This window comes from Pogona vitticeps, chromosome 2 (assembly GCF_051106095.1).
Source record: "Pogona vitticeps strain Pit_001003342236 chromosome 2, PviZW2.1, whole genome shotgun sequence".
Lineage (NCBI taxonomy): Eukaryota > Metazoa > Chordata > Lepidosauria > Squamata > Agamidae > Pogona > Pogona vitticeps.
Genome location: NC_135784.1, coordinates 164665407 through 164683503, shown reverse-complemented (window position 1 = coordinate 164683503; position 18097 = coordinate 164665407). Strand labels below are relative to the sequence as shown.

The window sequence follows — 18097 nt, the reverse complement described above, 5'->3', positions numbered from 1 at the left end:
AATCTACAACAGGGAAAGAATTGCGTGAGCCAGGAAGTTGTGCGTATAAAGTCTTCCACTTGGACATAGTAGAGAAGGTACAAGCACATTCAGTCCACCAGATGTGGCCTGGAGCGCTGGTCCATTAATTTTTTGAATAGGGCCACAGAGACTCATATGTCAATTATGTGTTACTGTTGCTGTTTTTAATGTTTCCATTTTTATTTTTTGTCATATGTGTCATAACCCGCCCAGAGTAGTGCCTTGACACTAATGGGAGTGGGATAAAAATTGAATAAACAATCAAACAAAACATTATGAGCAGCACTGAAATCTAGTCTTTCTTTTCTTCTTTGTGTGCCTCCTAGTTAGGTGTCCTTGATACCATACTTCCATCAATGGATATTGTTATTATCTGCCACCAAGTGAGAACCTACTTATATCAACAAATTTGCTTTAATGAGATTTTCTTGATTATTATTTCTAATTTACATTTGCCAGTTAACAGGCATAACTGACCTAAATAGATTTTTTCAAGGGATGTAGTGGTATTTAACAAGTGGTTTTACCAGTTCCACTCCCCCAGTGAGTTTTTGAACCCAAGCCTCCTGAGTCTAGTCCAGCATGCTATCCACTACACCATGACAGGTATCTGTCCATCCCTGGAAAATGAAGCATTTTAAAGAGGTGCATATTACAAAGTGATTCAACATACGGCAGTTTGGTAATGTTGGCCTTCACAGCAATGCAGCAAATAATAAAAAAGAAAATTTATCGCAACCTACACATTCTTTTAACAAACAACCTTGATTCTTGAAGTGAGTGAAAATATTCAGGCGCATGATCATTAGAACTTGCAGTTGCTTCTTCTCTGTCCTAGCATCACAGATGTGTTACACCAGTTAATTCGCAGATGTAAATTAAAAATAATAACAATTGAGAAAATCTCATTAAAGCAGAGTCATCATATTTTGTGTACAAGACTATGTATTTTCTGTATAAAGATAGGGACAGACATGAGCAAACTATTTCGTAGAAAGAGAGTGAAGTGTAGCGAGGGAATAATGTAGCAGAGGGGGTACATCAGTGAATATTAGGCTAGCTATGACAGTCAACATTTTTGGACCATGGCTGTGTATCTGTTAATACTAGATGTGAGAAGAAACATACATGAAGAGGCAGCTGCTTCTGCCATCTTTCCCAGGAATCTTTGGCAGCACTGACAGACAGAGAGTGGACAAGGCAGACCATTGTCTGGACTCGACATGGTAACATGCATGCTTTTACAAAAGAGGTTGGGGACATGAGCTATGTTGCTTTGTGGCTCATTTGCTGGGGCTGAAAGCTAGCAGTAAAAAGGGCCACTTGCGCTCTCTTCTGTGGGTACCAGTTTGTTCTACACACCCAGACAGTGCAAGAGAAGGAAATAGCACTACCTTGGCATCCGGAGGCCCTGCTTCCTCTCGAATCAGCAAGAGGTGGCTCTGCCCATCAACCACTACTTCCTTCTTGAATTGACCCCCTGAAAAATAGAAAAGGACAAAGTAAGGGTGTGAAGGAGCTGAGCAGGGTCAAACCAGAAGATAAATTCAGCATGCATCTAGAACAAACAACCCTCCCCTCAAGAAGTGAAATAAATCTGTTTGATTTTTGTATGTGCTTATCCTTAATTCTGTATCTTACATTTAGCATGTTTTATTTTGTAACTGGTTACCAGTAGGTAAAGAAAAGTTTGATTTGCAAATCTGCTGAGATGTGTATCTCAGGCAAATGTGTGTTCATCGCAGAGAATATGCAGTCTCCTTAATGCCCAGTTCAACCCTTAGTATACAGGCAGCTTAACTTTAAAATAGTTGAGGGGGGAACTAGCAGCTCAGAGGACAATCTTAGACAACAGTGTAGCATGTTCACACCACTGTAACAGAGTGGCATAGTGCCTACTGTTTTTGCAAATTCAGTCCCTGGCATCTACAGTGAAAAGGGTTTCATCCCAGCAGATGCTAGGAAAGGTCCTGAGATCCAAGTTAGTCACTACCAATCAGAGTATATAATACCAAGCTAGATAACTGAATGGTCTGATCTGATCTCAGGTAGGTTCCTCTGTTGCACATCTGATCAAAAAGCAAAGGCTCCTTCTGTTCTTCTCCCTTGTCACGTCCTGCATACCTGAGCTTTGAAAGGGAAGCAAGATCCCTGTGTGGATGTGCAAGGGGTTAAGAACAGGGGAAAAAAAAACCTCTGGCAGGGAAGGAGGGCACCTCACCTTCTGTAGGTTCCAGACCCAAATAGGAACCAGTCAAGTAGCGATGGAGAAGGGCTGATTTCCCACTCTTGATAGTCCCAAGGATGCCCTGTGGAGATGAAAGAACAGAAGCCACTGTTGAGTGGAACACAACCCTGTTCTGCTCTTGGTTCTCAAGAAGCTTTAGAAACCTGCTGTCCTCCCAGCTTTTGTTCCATGCCACCGGGTTCCCTCCCACTCATGGCCACCCTTCCAATTAGTGTCTTTCAAAAGGTCCAATCATTAACAGCCCTGCTCAGCTTTTGCAGACTCAAAGCCATAGTGTTAATCCATTTCATATCGGGACTTCCTCTTTTCCTTCCCTGGTCACCAAGCTTGGAAGGAGGAGGGAAAAGGCCCCTCATGACTCCTAAGGCAAGCAAGGACAGACTCTTTTTGATCTGTCCACCTCACTCATGGGTCCCCACCAGACAGTTCGGAGACTGTGGGCGCAGGGCAGCCTGATACTAAGCAGTGGTGCCTGGTGGGCAGAGGATAACAATGGAGAGGAAGCCTTGGTAGGAGAGCACAGGTGCAACTGGCGGGGAGGTGGGAAGCATATGAGGCTAGTTGGGAGGAGGCAGAGTTAGAGGATGAGGAGTCATCATCAATGGAGGTGCTGGAGGAACAGCTGCCCCACCTTCTGCCCTTTGGATAACATGGAGGAGCCCTTTGTCCTCCGGGGCCTTGGGAGTGGACCATCTACACTCAAGTCAGGTGCCTCCTGAGACATATGACCCACCCCGTGACTACCAGTCCAGCAAGATGAAAAGGGGTTGCACCCCTCTAACTCCATATCCCAGTGCAGAAGTGACCCTGGAAGTGCTGCCGCCAGACTGCTGCAGCTGGTCAGGGAGTCAAAAGGGCAGCTGCTACCCTATGACCACACTGACCCTCATTGAGAAAAGCTTGTCCACTGCCCTGCTCTTTTGGCTAGAGAGTATGAGGCTGATTGGATTCTCTGCCCTGCCACCTGTGCAGCCTCAGGAAAGTGGCACAGTGCTAGAGCACTACCAGGAGGAGAGGTTCATAAACCATTTGTAAGCATTTTGCATCCCCAAACCCTGAGAGGGCTGCCGTAAGTCAGTACTGACTTGTGAGGAACTAATTATTATTCTGGCTGCATTGCACTGAGTGACTTGCAAAGTTTGAGGTATGCTGGTTTTTTAAAGACAGTTGCCTGGGGATGCTGATGTAGATATGGGATGATCTATAGAAACACTACATGTCTTGTGTTATTCATTTATTGTCTTACTTTACCGGTTGAAATTTATATGCCACGTATTTTTTCCATTGACTTGAAGGCAGTTATGCATTTCCTCCTCTTTGTTTTTATCCACACAAAATTCCAGTCAAGTAAGCTAGACTGAGAATAAGGAACCAATCTGTAGTTCATCAGTCAGTTTCATCAGACGGGCTGGGGTAGAAACCAGTGTGTGGGCTTCCACTTACCAGTCAAAAACATATGAAGTAGTAAGAAAAAAGGTGTCCCCAGCCTAACAGCATAACCACACATCTACATGTGCTCTCCCATTTATCTAGTGCTATCCATATAAATTGTGCTTTAAAAAAATATTAGAGGACAACTCTTCGCCTCCAGGGAGCCTGCAGCGTTAGGAACAGATCTGTAGCATCCAGCTTACAAATAGTTAACAAAGGTTACGAGACACCTACCAGTCGTAGCTCGGGGATAGAGCGGCCGAGAGTCCATTCCTGGCTGTTTGCAACAGCCTCTGAGGGAAGAAAGTGTGAAAGACAGATTAATGGTAACCAGGACATGTTCAACACATGCCTCACAGAATTATATCACTATTTATTTCCACTGCCTTGTAAAGCAGGCCAGTAGGGTTATGTCTAAGTCACAGATGGCTGAAGCTAGGAAATAGTGAACTGTCTGTAGTGCCAGGCTCATATGGTACATTTACAGCTGGGGCCGTTTCAGCTGGGAGTTTGTTGGTTCACATCCCACGCTTTTTAGCCACTAGACGTCTACTAGATTAGACTCAAGGCAAGCTCCTCTTCTTCACCCTGACAGACCCGTCCTTTTGAGTTTTCTGAGGAGCCAGGAAGTTGGGGAGCAAAAAACCCTATTGTGGTCCCAGCTGGGGGAATGCATGGGAATACAGAGAAGAAAAGCAAAGAGGATCCTGCCCCCTGTCACGTACCCTCCGCTGCTCTGTGGGGACAACTCCCACCGCCCTTCAGCTCTGCCATGCACTACACTTGATTCTTTGTGCTCTTTTGGGGGTGGCAGGAAGAACAGGGCAGGCAGCTGCGAATGTACAGCGCTATGCTTCCAGGGTCCCCGAGAGAAGTGGCACAGCGACGGGATGCCTCAGGCAGGGCATAAAGAGCCAGTTCAAAGCCAAACATGAGCAGCCTGGGATCCAGGAAGTTAGGCTAGAAGCAGGTGTTCTTGCTGGTATCCTGAGAAAGTCGCTGAGGGACTGAGCTGGAATATTTCACTCTCTTCAGCAATGGCACCTAACATTTCAGTTAACAGCTCAAGCTTCAAGGCATCCCAGAGGCTGAGGGTGGTTTGCTGCAGGCTGTCAATCTTGAACATTATGTGCAGCAGAGAACTGGGGGCTGGGAAATAAACAGCAGTAGTTGTGCGGATGGACAGAAAACATACTGAGCATAGGAAAGGAAAGAGACAACTACAGACAACTGCCTTAATCTAGACCACCCTTAGTCCTGCATTCTGTTTTCCTTAAATATTCTAAATATTAATAAAAAGAGTATCTCTAAGCATGTGGCTATTATCTTTCTTTGCTGTGATCTGCCTCTGCACACTTGTGGTTACTGCACCAGTATGCCTCCTAGACAATGTGGACAAATGGAAAAGAGGCTTACTTACAAGTGTCGCTGCGTCAAACCTGCCCCCCCCCCCAGTATTTCTATGTCTGTTTCTCTATACAGTATATGGTTCAAATTCAATGTGCCTATGTAGTCTTCCAATAAGCACATATACACACATAGTGTATAATGTTCATGGCCACCCGTGTATCCTTGAATTTGTGCACATCCATATAGTGTGTATTCACACAAATAACTGCACATGCGTTTATGTCTCTACAAACTGGACTGTCATTTGCAAGTGTGTGTGTATACTATGCTCCTTCCATACTTACCCAGAACATATCCCACCCTATAACATGAGATCTCAGAGCAAATTTAACAAACTGACATTAAAAAATGTAGTAGTTATAAACATAACATTATTTCTTTTTTAAAAATCATTTTTAAAATGGAATTTAAAATTTTATCAATTAAAAACTATTAAAACCATACATAGTACAAAAAACTTCACAACCTACTGTAGTCAAAACCCTCTGGTGAACCAGCCATGTTCTAATGTGGCACCAAAATGAAATCAATGTTAGCCCCAGTGGAATGTCCAAGGTGGGAGAACATTCTAGTTAAGACATTAGAGCTAAAAAAAAAAAAAGCCCTCTCCTGCAGTTCCACATATACTGTAATAATACATTCAAAATATGTTGCATTGCAACAGAATGGCCTTTCAACAATTTATTCCAGTTGGGAAAATCCTTTTCTTTTCAGCTACTGAGAGGACTAAATTCAAAGAAAACAAGAAAGACTTTGGAGGGAAGGCAGAAGACATCATAATTCCTGCTAATCAAAGCTTCCAGTACTTCAACCGTGCCAGGAAAGCTTGCACTACATCACTGCATAAGACTCCTCTGGTGGTGACCACAGCCATCTGTGGAGGTCTCCCTGATGGTGGAGGGCTGCTGCTCTGCTCCCAAAACAACTGCATGTACCCCTGAGGTATTCTGCACTTTTTGGGTTTCCTGAGCAAGCTTTCTTGTGATGAGAATCAATTCTGGAGTTGCTACAGGGATAGGGATGTAAGAATGGCCTGAAAAGATTATTATTTATTAATGCTAAAATAAATCAGCATTTCAAATTTAAGCAGTCACAGGGAGGATGTGAAATTTTATATTAAAAAAAGAAAGATTTTTGCATTTAAATGTGGAAATTTTCCTCAAAAGGTAAAATGTTAACATTAAATACCAGTGCATGCCTGTAGTATTACAACTATTGAATTACTGGTGTGTACAGTATTAATGCCATTGTATGTCAGCTATTTAATATTCAGGGGGGAAATGTCAACCATCAATTACTGTCAAAAGTCACAGAAATGGTGTTGAAGTCAGACTTCATACACTTGGTAAATATTCATCAAACATTGAAGCATCCAAAGAATATCTGAAGCATTCTCGACATGTGGATTTGCCAAGGAGAACACGCAGCTCCATTTCACTTGTAATGCACCTGTACCACCACTGTTTACCAGTATTGTTTAATCACCTGTTAAAAGCCTGTGCTATGTTGATGAAAAAGGTAATTACCCATCTACACCTCATCAGAAATGTAAGGGAAACAGATGTACTTAATGATGATGTATCAGCATCACTTGGCAGGGTGTTAACAAATGGCTATCTTATTGAGTGACAGTCAAACTCACAGGGAGGGAAATGTTAAGATTATGGAAAGTGTTGTGCTGGCCAGCAGATTCCAGGAGTTGCCATCCAAACTAAGGCAACTTTTCATACTCTGCTTAGGCAAGTTGGATCAGCATCAAACTGCCATGAAGTCACAGAATTTGGGCAAACCTCTCCGTTGACAGCAGCCATTACATAATGCAACTCTGCAGAATACGTATGCAGTGATTAAATTCCTTGTGGGGCCTGGAAGAAACAGATTAAATGTCCTTTTACAGCCATGAACTGACTGGGTGGCTCTAAGCAATTCTGAAGTAATTTCCAACCCCCAGCCCCAGCCCTTTACTTCTCTTCCTAGGAGCTAATACTCCCTGTGAGATATTGCTAGTATTAAAATAGTTTAGATTCCTAGTATCTCAAGTTTATTATTTCTCTGGGGCTTTTAAAGATTATTTTGTTGATCATATTGTGAACTATTGCAAGGGCCTCATTTTTGCTCAGGGAAGGACTTTTAATAAAGCAAACATTCAAAACAGCAGTTGAGGATTATGTCTTTTCCAAGTTACTGTGATCACCAAAAACGGCTTCAGTTACATCCCTCCCCCACTCAAAACCCCGAGATACCACATAAAAATGTTTCCACGTGGCTTTGTGACAGGAGTAAGTGCTTGTCAGTGATACTTGAAAAAGCCTTTAACCATCCATTTCAATTTCTCCTGAGACGGTGGACAGGGAACTCCCTCCAGTTTGAACCCAGGTCTTGGCTTTAAGGCTCTCAAAGAGAATAGCCCTTCCCTCACACACCTGAGTGTCAGATGGAAATATAGACAGCCGTGTACAAAAAGCACAGCTAATGCCTTTTCTCACTCTCTCTCTCTCTCTGTGTTACTATGGAACAGTTGCTTAGCAACAGCAGCCTGCACATCACCAAGGTAACAAGAGAGAAAGAGGGGCAAGGAAAGCGGCCCATGCTGGCTTTTAGCTACAGATGCCCAAAGGGCTGCTCTGTTGCCCACTTTGAACTACCCCCATCAACCCCCTTCATGGGACGACTCCAACTGCCACCTGGGTAGCCTATCCATTTCTCCCTCCCTCATTATCACTGTTGCGCCCGTCCCCCTTCCCCTTCTGGTGCCCCCCCCCGTGCCTCTAAGATCTGTACAGGTCACAAAAATTCAACAGGTGCAACTGCGCCCAGAATAAACATGTAACAGAGAAATCTGTGCCTATGGTACTTCTGCCTGATACAGCCATTAGAAGCACAAAATACTGTACCTGCCAACAAATTAAGCAAATTCTATAGCACACAGCAATTAGCTGAATTTTCTCCTCTTTCTGCCTTACGCAACTGTGTCAATTTTCCATCCATCAACATAAAAACATAATTCCCACCCTTCAAGGCAACTCCCTCTTCTTATGGCATGGCTATCTGTTGCTTCTCTCTCTCTCTCTGTATGTGGATGCCCCAAATCTGCCAGAGAGCTACCAAATTTATAATATTAATAATCATGTCCCATCAAGTCCATTCTGACTCATGGCAACCGTTTTCAGGATTTCCTAGGTAGAGAATACTCAATAGGGGCTGAGCATTCCCTTCTTGTAGGGGAGCCCTGGGACTGTCCAGCTTGCCCAAGGCCAGACAGAGGCTGGTTCTTTTCCCTGGAGATACCCTAGGGAATAGAAGTCCCAACCTTTGGGCTCTGCAGCCAGACACCAAAAACACTGAGCTATCCATCCATTTTACAGAGATGGCATTTCCCATTTTGTGACTTAGATGTCTGGGTGAATGCAACAGTAAAAACAGATACTGTACTGTATTTGATCTGCTAGTAACACACATGCTGCCATGCACATGTTTTCCATCAATACAACTAGCCACACTTCAGCTGAAGGATAGATGTGGAAGATGAGCAAAAAAAATACAATTAAGAGAAACACTTAACCGTAACATTGGAAAGGGTGAAAGAGAGTAGCTAGTCTGACCCCTTGCCACTTCAGGAAAGCCGCTACTATAGCAACCCCGAAATAGATGCCATCCAAATGTTTTGCCTGCTAGCAAACTCTTCCCATTAGGTACCTGTTAATTTTTCTCAAAGGACAGCATGTGGATATTATGTATGTATGTATGTATGTATGTATGTATGTATGTATGTATGTATGTATGTATGTATGTATGTTAATTTTTCTCAATGGACAGCATGTGGATATTATGTATGTATGTATGTATGTATGTATGTATGTATGTATGTATGTATGTATGTATGTATGCATTTATTTATTTATTTATTTATTCATTCATTCATTCATTTATTTATTTATTTATTTATTTATTTATTTATTTATTTATTTATTTATTTATTTATTTAATATATATGCCACCCACTCTACCCAAAGGTCTCTGGGCAGCTTTCATCAATTAAAATACAATAAAAATACAATATTAAAAGCAATGAGGGGGCAAAAGCCTCAAAGAAGCTGGTAGTTTGTATGAACACTGAGCAGAGTGGACTGCGTGCCCTCCTTTCCTGGGTTGCCCCTGTTCCCTTTGATGGAACAAGACTTCCATCCACTCTAAAAGTCTTTTGGAGAAGAATCCAAAGTTAGTCTCACTTGGCTTTCTAAAGGGGAAAGTGGGGGCAAGGTCCTGCTCTGTGCATAAGTAACACAGTTTTCTTTGCCTTGTCTGGAGGGCTGGTCAAGACATTACCTACAGCTGAATCAATTTGGCTGTGGAGAGCTTCTCTACCAGTCCCTTAAGACAAGACAAAGAAAATCCTTTTTCATTTTCAAATCTTATTTTATTTTATATTTTAATTTTTAAAAAATAAACTATCAATGTTTTGCACTCCCTTCTAGCATTTATCAGCTGAAGTACAGTAGATGTCTCCTTCTGCCTAATGGTACAGCCAGTTTCGCATCGGGCCTCATTTGCTATGAGGGGAAAAGATGGATGCAGATAACTACAAGGACAAGCAACCCTTTACAATCTTCTATTTTGTCCCCAGATAGCTCCTATTTCTGACACTACTTTCCTTTTATTTTGCCTTGAACATGTCTGCTTTAATTTGTGAAATTCTTCTTCTTTTGTTGGTGGATATTTTAAAGTACTGTGGCCTCCAGCCAATGCATTAAACAAATTTAACTTCCTATACAAAACGGGAGGTTTTGGATAGCCATATTGTTGTGTCTTGTGGCCCGAGGGGTAGGGAAGGACTTGCGATTTAAGCTCAAGGGAGCAATGCAGCAATATGAAATATAATGTAGAAGGGGAGAAACATCTACTAAGCACACAGTGTGAATACTGACCCAAAGTCCATACATAATTCTCTTGCAAAGAAGAGTTCTGATGACTGGCCAGGATATCCCTAAGAGAACATCATCAGCCCCAGGCATTTATTCTCTTATCTCAGGCTGTTATGTAAGCACAGGAAGAGGCAGCAGGCACAGAAAGCTGGCACCCTCCTCCACCATCACATAAAATGGCAGTGGTGTCTCTCACAGGACTGATATTTCAAGATGTGGGCTCAAAGGCTACGAAGAGTTATGATTACATGGGTGCACTGCTGATGTTCTTCCTTCACTGACTGGAAAAAATAAGAGTGCTTGTTGGTTAGCTTCCAAGGGACATAAGGTTTCAAGCTACAGCTTTAGATTAAGTCACAATGATGTCCAGTCTCCAAGAAGATATTCATGTACCCCATGTTCACAAATCTAAAGAATCTCTTAAAACTTCACCTCCGCTAACATCATGAGTTGAACCACATAACAGGTATAGCTGTAAGACCACGAAGAAACCAAACGGTCATTGTTATATTTATTGTTCATATAATTCTACACCTTTCTGCATAAACATTGTTTTTTGCTATGAAGTCCTATGAGGATATCCCAGAGTTATCTACATTTTTGCAGAACTCACGTTCTATCACAGAGATGAGAAACAGCACATTAGAATTATTGCATCAATACTATGTTTGTTACTCTTTGGACTAATGCAAGAAAAAGATTCTGGAAATCTAACATCAACAGAAGTTTTACAGTTGAAAACTTTAATGTTGACACTCCTTCTGCAGAACACACATTAATCCACATTCCTCCCCAGAGGAAAAGAGGACTATAGTTTCCTTTCAAAAATAGATTTATGATAAGTAGCCAGCCTTTGGGCTGCATTTGGGTTACAACACCTTTCAGCCACACATGAGATTGCAGATTCAAATGGGCCTTCAGCAACAGGTTAAGACTTTATACACATTTCAAAGGAAGGACCATCCAAATAATCCAGGTTCACCTTGCACAGAAGCTGTTAGTTGTGGCTTTCTTTCAAATTACAGTTGTTTTCCAATATTATCCACGGGAATTTGAAGACAGTTGTGTGTTTTTTCCAGTTGTTGGATAGCCATGTTGAACAGATTTAGGTACAACAGGAAGTGGTCCTTATCACTTCAGTAGCCATGCTGGATGAGGTAGGCAGACTCTGAGCTAGCTTATAACCAAGTCTATATTTCCAAGTACAGTAAAGCTTCTTATACTGCCATGCTAAATGGAATACTGTATATAAATGCACCTGAAATAAGCCAGCCAGCTCCACATAGAGTAATAGTTCTCAAGTCTGGAGTTCTTCCCGTTCTTGCACTTTAATTTTTTAAAGTCCTGAAAAATACCACAGATTCTTTGTTGTCTTACCTCAGGCTTCTGTGTGTCATGTACTAGAGGTACATTTGAAAGGCTACTTTGCACAGAAAATGAAATAAAAGTGTTTTTATATTTGGGAAGGGAGAATATGATGTGACATGCACCCTTGCCAGATACACCAGGTTAACACTTTAGATAACATGTTAATAGCATTAACTGAGCATGTTTTTTTTTCAATTTTAAACAGTAACAGCAATGATAGTTGAATTTTAAATCATTTTCAGACCTAACATTCCAAACATTGTTCTCTTAGGCCCTTTTTACACTAACAAGGAATCCACTGGCTGTTCCTGAAATCGAAATTACAGGAAGAGTACATTTTAACATCTGAGGCCTGGCTCTCCAAATAACAACCACAATTATAGGAAAAATGCCATTCTAAAGGTAAATAATTGGCAGCTGCAAAGCTCTAATGGTACACAGCAAAGCTGGTGTCGATGCTGGGGGGTGTCCAGGGCCACATCCTAGACATCTCCTTCCAGAGGCCTGCCACCCTGTTAGTCTTATGCTGCTTTGTCCTCAGTCCTTGTTCATCTGCCTTCTCCCAGCAAGCCAGAAGGGACAAGTGCCAACAGGAAGCCGAGAAGCAGTTGCTGTTCACCCTTCCTGTCCTTCTCTGAGTAGACTGGCTCCAGAGGGGACCAAGAGGGACACGGCAAGTGAGTGACCGGCGGGGGGGGGGGGGGAAGAGAAGATGCTACCAGAGAGGCTTCTCCTTGTTGCAAGGCTACTCCAAAGCCTGGCTTGGCCCTGCTGTCCCTCAAAAATCTCCCATGCAGGGCAGACAGCTTAACACCATGTTTTAAGTGCAGAATTCGAATGATGCCAAGCAGAGCTCCAGCTGCATGGAGCTGCTTGCCAGAGCAGAACTAGCTGTTCTCCCCTGGTATTGTGGCCAGGGATGGGGTGGGGGCACAGATGCGATGCATCTGTGCAGGACTCTCGGATGAAGAGCAGAATCTCCAAACCCTATAGAGCCATTTTACAGATAATTGGCAGCACAGCTGGATGGGGACAAATTGCCAATTTGACCACCCCTCCTGCTGCCAACCGCATGTAAGGGGGACACATGGAGGAAACAGAGACAGATTATTTGAGGAAATCTATGCAATATGGTCCAAAACACAATCCTCAAACCAATTCCAACACAGTGTTCATATAAAAACAGCTGTAATAAAAACCACGGACTCTGTGTCCCTTCTCTCTCAATGTAAGGTTTCAGCGTCCCATTGCCACTGTTGGAATAATTACCCTTTCAGCTACCTCTGGGCCCTTACAGGCCATCAGGAATAAAATTGCCAGTTTTAGCCCATCTTTCCTCTGCAGCTGGCAGCTCCTGTAAATTAAATAGCCCAAAGCAGAGCTATAAGAATAGCCATGCAAAGAAAGCTTTAAAAATATGCACCCTGCACCATACAGGAAGCTTGCTCCCAATACAGAACAAATCGCTAGCCAACACTACCAGGGACACACCATGAGAGTTGTCTGGCCCAATGCAAGGGGTTGCATCACAATATAGGAACATAACAAAAGCCCTACTCTACTGAACCACAAAGGAAATGTGGGAACAGCATCCTGTTCTTAATAGTGATTAATCAAAGAATTTGGGGTAACACCCTCTCATTCATTAGATAACTGGTACCAGCAACTTGGAGATATACTGTTAGTGAACCTGAAAGCTCCATTTAACTATCATGTTTATCCTTACACCACCAATTTCCCTAATTTCTTTTAAAGCCAGAGGCCATTACCATGTTTTAGAGCAGAAAGCTCTAAAAGAAGTGCCTCTTTTGGTCTGTCCTAAATGTATTGCCACTTATACTTGCTCCTCACCTGTAGAATGTTAATTTTGGGAGTAATGAAGGTAGAAGGATGCTATTTTTGAAACATAATGCGGCTATTAATAACATTGCAGAGTGATGTGTAACATTTACTTACTACTCAAAAAAATTCCTGGGAGGGATTTTGGGGGCTATTTCTGTATTTTAAGTGTGTTTTTAAATTAAAATCAATTTAAGAAGCAACATATTGGTAAAATCAGTTCATGATTCATAAAATAAAGAAGAAAAAGAGGAGACAGAGACGGAAGGACAGGAGCAACGAGATGATATTGTATGCTATCAAGTTACTTTTGAGATACAATAACTCTGGTAGGGCTCTCAGGTATGTGAGATGTTCACCTGGTGAGATTCCATGGCTAAGTGGCAAATTATTTATTCATTTACTGCCCCATTACTGTAGTTCAGAACTTGAACCCAGACCCCAAGTCTTTGTCCAATATTCAGCAACAAATACCAAATTACTTGTACCATTATAAACTCTTACCATACTTGTTCCTGCACCTTAAGCATTACTACAATCATGTTCCTTATTTATTTAATAGAACAATACACATGGTGTTTATATGAATATGTAGACATCAGATCTGTATCAAGATAATTTTGATACCGGTGTTTTAATTTTCAGTGCTTTTCCTTATAGCCCCTGGCACTGAATTTGACGTTCTCACTTAGGTTTTCTGCACAGAGCTAGTTCCATGATGTCATTTATGGACTATATTTCACATTACCCCAAAGAATTCAGGCAAATAGAAGCTGTAATTGGAAAGTTAAGCTGAAACCAGGAGAACAGTACCAGGAGAAGAATGCAAATCTTATTATCTCACAAAAGGAGGTTTGCTTTGAATCAAGAAATCTATTTTCTCCCTTCAGGTTATAAAAACAGAATCTGGAGTCAACAGCTAAAATTGAGATGGACTAAATGTGTTCAGGTTGGCTCAGACTTCCCAGGTTAGAAACAGTTTCAGTCTTGCTGATTTCCAGAGACTATGCAGGGTATTTCAGCTCCTTTTTTCCTATAGCCAATCTGGAACAAGGCTGTGCCAGTTGCTGTTGTCATACTGAGTCTGACCAAGCTGGTACACATTTACAGTAGACAGAAAGATGGAGTTTTTGGTACCCCACATAATCGATTTTAACCCATCATCTCCTTTGCCCTTACAGTTGACTTGGGGCCATTTCCCCACTAAAGGAAATCCTTAATCATTTCTTTTTTTTAAATGGTGGACCTAATAAGCACAATGGACAGATTTATATGCGTCTGTTTCATTTTTTAATTTATTGTGGCTAAAGAATCTGGATTATTTTTATGCAAAATTCTTACCTCGGGTCTTTCATAGGAAAAAAACAACAACACCTCAGAGCTTTGAATACAGAGTAACATTGGGGGATCTGTGGTCCTCCTGATGTTTCTGGACTCCAGGTCTTACCAGTTCCAATCACCAGCCCGTAAGTGAGGCGTAATGAGGGTTGTAGTTCAGCTATATCTGATCTAGGGAGGGCACAGGTGCCTCAGTCCTCCAAACATGAAATCCTACAGTTCTTAAAGAGGAAGGCGCTGGAGTTCACACATGCCCAGGAGCCCCACTTTCTGATCAGAGAATCTTTGGGGTGGCTAATTTGTAGATTATCTATGGAACACAGAAAGCAACTTTTGTGTGCTCACCGTTATGCTCATTTACTCCTCTTCCTTTGCCTATTCTGGGTGTGGACGGGAGGACCTGAGGCCACGTCCTGAATACAATTAAGCCTCAACAGATTGGCCTGTAGGAACCATCCAGAACTCAGCACTTGTTAATCTCTGGCCTCTGACTCACCCACCCACCAGGGAGGCGAGTGCATTCCGTAACCTTGTGCCAGGGGCTCAGTGCGCATGTTCCAGTCGATTATGTACAATGATTAGAGCCGACAGCTGCTAGCTGCCAGTTGTAAAGGCTCAGAAGTGCAATCTAGTGCCAGAGCACCCAAAACAAAGCACATTCCTAATAAATCTCCCCCTTGCCACCCCTCCTACTTCCCTTCGCTCTTTCCTTCTGAGCTCCCTGCATACAGAGTCTCTGAGGCTGGTGGCTTTTTGAAATGTCAATCAGCCAGGATCAAAGGGAAAGCTGAAGAAGTCATTTTACACCCTTATAATTCCTCCTGATTAACACATCTGCTCAGACAGAGGTTTGCGGCTGGGGAGAGAAAAAGAAGAGATGGAATCAGGGCATCAAAAGCTGCCTGGCACAGCTGTCTAGGGGATTCAGTTCCTACAGCAGATCTGAGTGCCGGCTGAGAAATGGAGGAGGTGGGAGAGAGGAGCGTGCCACATTTAATGCTGCGTCTGGGGCTCAGACGCCCAGACTCTCCCTCCAAGCATGAAGCTCGTTGCCCCTACAGGGCTGCAGGTAGCGAAGAGACAGAGTAAGGAAGAGGAGGAGGAGGAGGAGGAGGAGGAAGGATAATTCAGATGCAGAAAATTCATGGCTGGAAACTGGCAAGCAACAGTTACCCAATCTGAAAAGTAAACAGTCTTCATTCCACACGTCATCAGCCTTGGATTCTAATGAATTAATCACACATAGACTTGCGGGTTGCTCAGTGAAATTGTCCACAAAAGAACTTTAGTACTGGAAAGGGGGGGGGGGGGGAGAAACCTCCACAATCATTGTAAGAGACAGACTTCCACTATGTTTTAAGTGTATGTCAAAAAGAAAAGGACACCACATCACATGTCTCCTTCAAGTCTTCTATTGAGGGAGCTAAGACTGACTGCAGCCCCCTACTTACAGCAGCCACTGAGACAAAAAAACTACTGTCCATCTCAGGCAATGTTCTGACTGACCGCATTTTGAAAAGGGTCTAAAATTTTTAGACAATGAGAAACACAGATACCCCTGCCTGTGCTATTCTTACTTATTTGGCATTTTTAATTTCCAAAATGCTTGCTGCATTTCCTGCTGCATTGTCATAGATTCATAGAACAATGGAGTTGGAAGGGGCGTAGAAGGCCATTGAGTCTAACCCCCTGCTCAAGGCAGGAATCCAAATCGAAGCAGATCTGACACAGGGTTGTCTAGTTTTCTCTTGAATGCCTCCAGCCTTGGAGCGCTCACCACACATCTTTTTCTCAAAGAAACTTGAAGGTAGGTCACTTATTCCTGTTTTACCAATGAGAAATGGACATAAGAGTAATAAAAAAGATGCCCAAGGACATAAAGATCCATACCAGACTTGAAGCCAGATGTTCCAAAACACACACACACACACACAGTCACTCACTCACTCACTCACACACACACACACACACACACACACACACAGAGTCTCCAGATCCTACTTGCTATCCATCTCCTGGGTTCACTTAATTTCTGGAGAGAGGTCCGTGACATCACAGGGGATCATGGTGTCACAGCCACATTTGTGACATCACAAGCTATACATCTCTACCATACCATGTAAGTTACAAAGTGGTTGCTTTAGCTGCAGAAGGAAGAAATTCAAATGAACCAGTGATTGGGGCTAAAACACCAGAATATTGGGGGTTTAGGAAAAGGTGAGTAAAGAAAATGATGATAAGAGGCGTCCAAAATTCCATGTAAGATACAGAAGAAGGACAAAGCATATAGCAAGAAAAATTTCTCCCTCGCCTATCATACTAGAAACCTAGTGTGATTAAGTGAAATTCAAATGGTAGCAGATTCAGGACAAAGAGCAAGGAAGTAGTGCTTCACATAGCTGGGCAGTAGAATATACCATCTTTTGGACAGCATAAAAAAAGACTTAAGACAATTTAAGACAGAATTAGTCTATTAATGGCTATTAGTCAAGATGTATAGTGTATATCACTTATTGTATACTATTTGCTGGGAAACACAAGTGGGAAGATTAGTGTTACTGTCATGTGCTGCTTATGGGCTTCCCAGAAACACTTGGTTATCCAATGTATATATAAAATGCTGAGCTAAGCAGCATAATTTGATCTGAAGCAACAGAACCTAAGTTATTTATCCCGAGGAGGTACCATTTTCCAGGTCCTACCCCACCAGTTTTGCCAAGCTTTAATGGCCTACAATTTTGTGTTCGCTAGGCTGAGTCGGAACTGAGCTCAATGGGCCTTATGTTTAAACAACCTTACACAGCGTTGTCAATGGCCTTGATTTCATGTATTAGAAATAAGCAGAACTGTAGACAGATCAATATTATTTTAACTGCAAAGGGTTGTGTGTTTATAAATGGTTTGGGCAGCTCTCTGGATGTATTGGCATACATGTTCCCTCCCCCCCAAAAAAGTGAGTGTTTCCAAGAGAGAGTAACTAGACGAGAGGGTAGAAAGGGCTCTGCTTGTTAGCAGAGCTGACTTATTCTCTTTTCTGCACTAGGGAGGGAATCAACTCCTCTCTCAAGCAGGAATGAGTGACTCCAGACATGACAGCTACTTTGCTGAGAACAGAAGTGTGTGATGGCTGCTTACAAAAGGCAGGGGATGGGAAAGCAGAGGCAATTTTTAGCTCAGGAGGCAGTGGTGTGCAGAACGCATCTCCTCCATCACTGGAGGGTGCACAGACTTTAGAGGTCTTTTTCACTTCATGTAAACAGGGGTTATCCTGGCTTTTTTTTTTTAACTTTCAGGAATCTATTTGCCTAAATGATTTTTTTTTCTGGCAAATATTTTCGGATACTTGTTTGTTGAAAACCTATAGATGTTCTGAGGCTGGTGCCATTAGACTGACAAAACAATATGAATGGTGAAAACTAGGATCAGCAGTGTGATCCCTGTAAATGTTAATGTAGTGGCTCTTTCCAGATGCCAATTTTAAAAGATTCCTCTTTTAAAATCCCCACAGACCTAAGGGTTT

General features: G+C 42.4%; 1 protein-coding gene across 4 annotated transcripts in view; it reads right to left on the bottom strand.

Moving 5' to 3' along the window:
* AGAP2 (ArfGAP with GTPase domain, ankyrin repeat and PH domain 2) overlaps nt 1-18097 on the bottom strand; it is a 147751-nt gene that overhangs the window by 30003 nt on the left and 99651 nt on the right. For all 4 annotated transcript variants that reach the window (XM_020784520.3, XM_020784521.3, XM_020784517.3 and 1 more), the window contains exons 2-4: nt 3935-3993; nt 2243-2330; nt 1416-1501 (exon numbers count right to left, since the gene is read on the bottom strand). In XM_020784520.3, coding sequence (XP_020640179.3) covers nt 1416-1501; nt 2243-2330; nt 3935-3993 — 233 coding nt within the window. The remainder of the gene's footprint in view (nt 1-1415; nt 1502-2242; nt 2331-3934; nt 3994-18097) is intronic.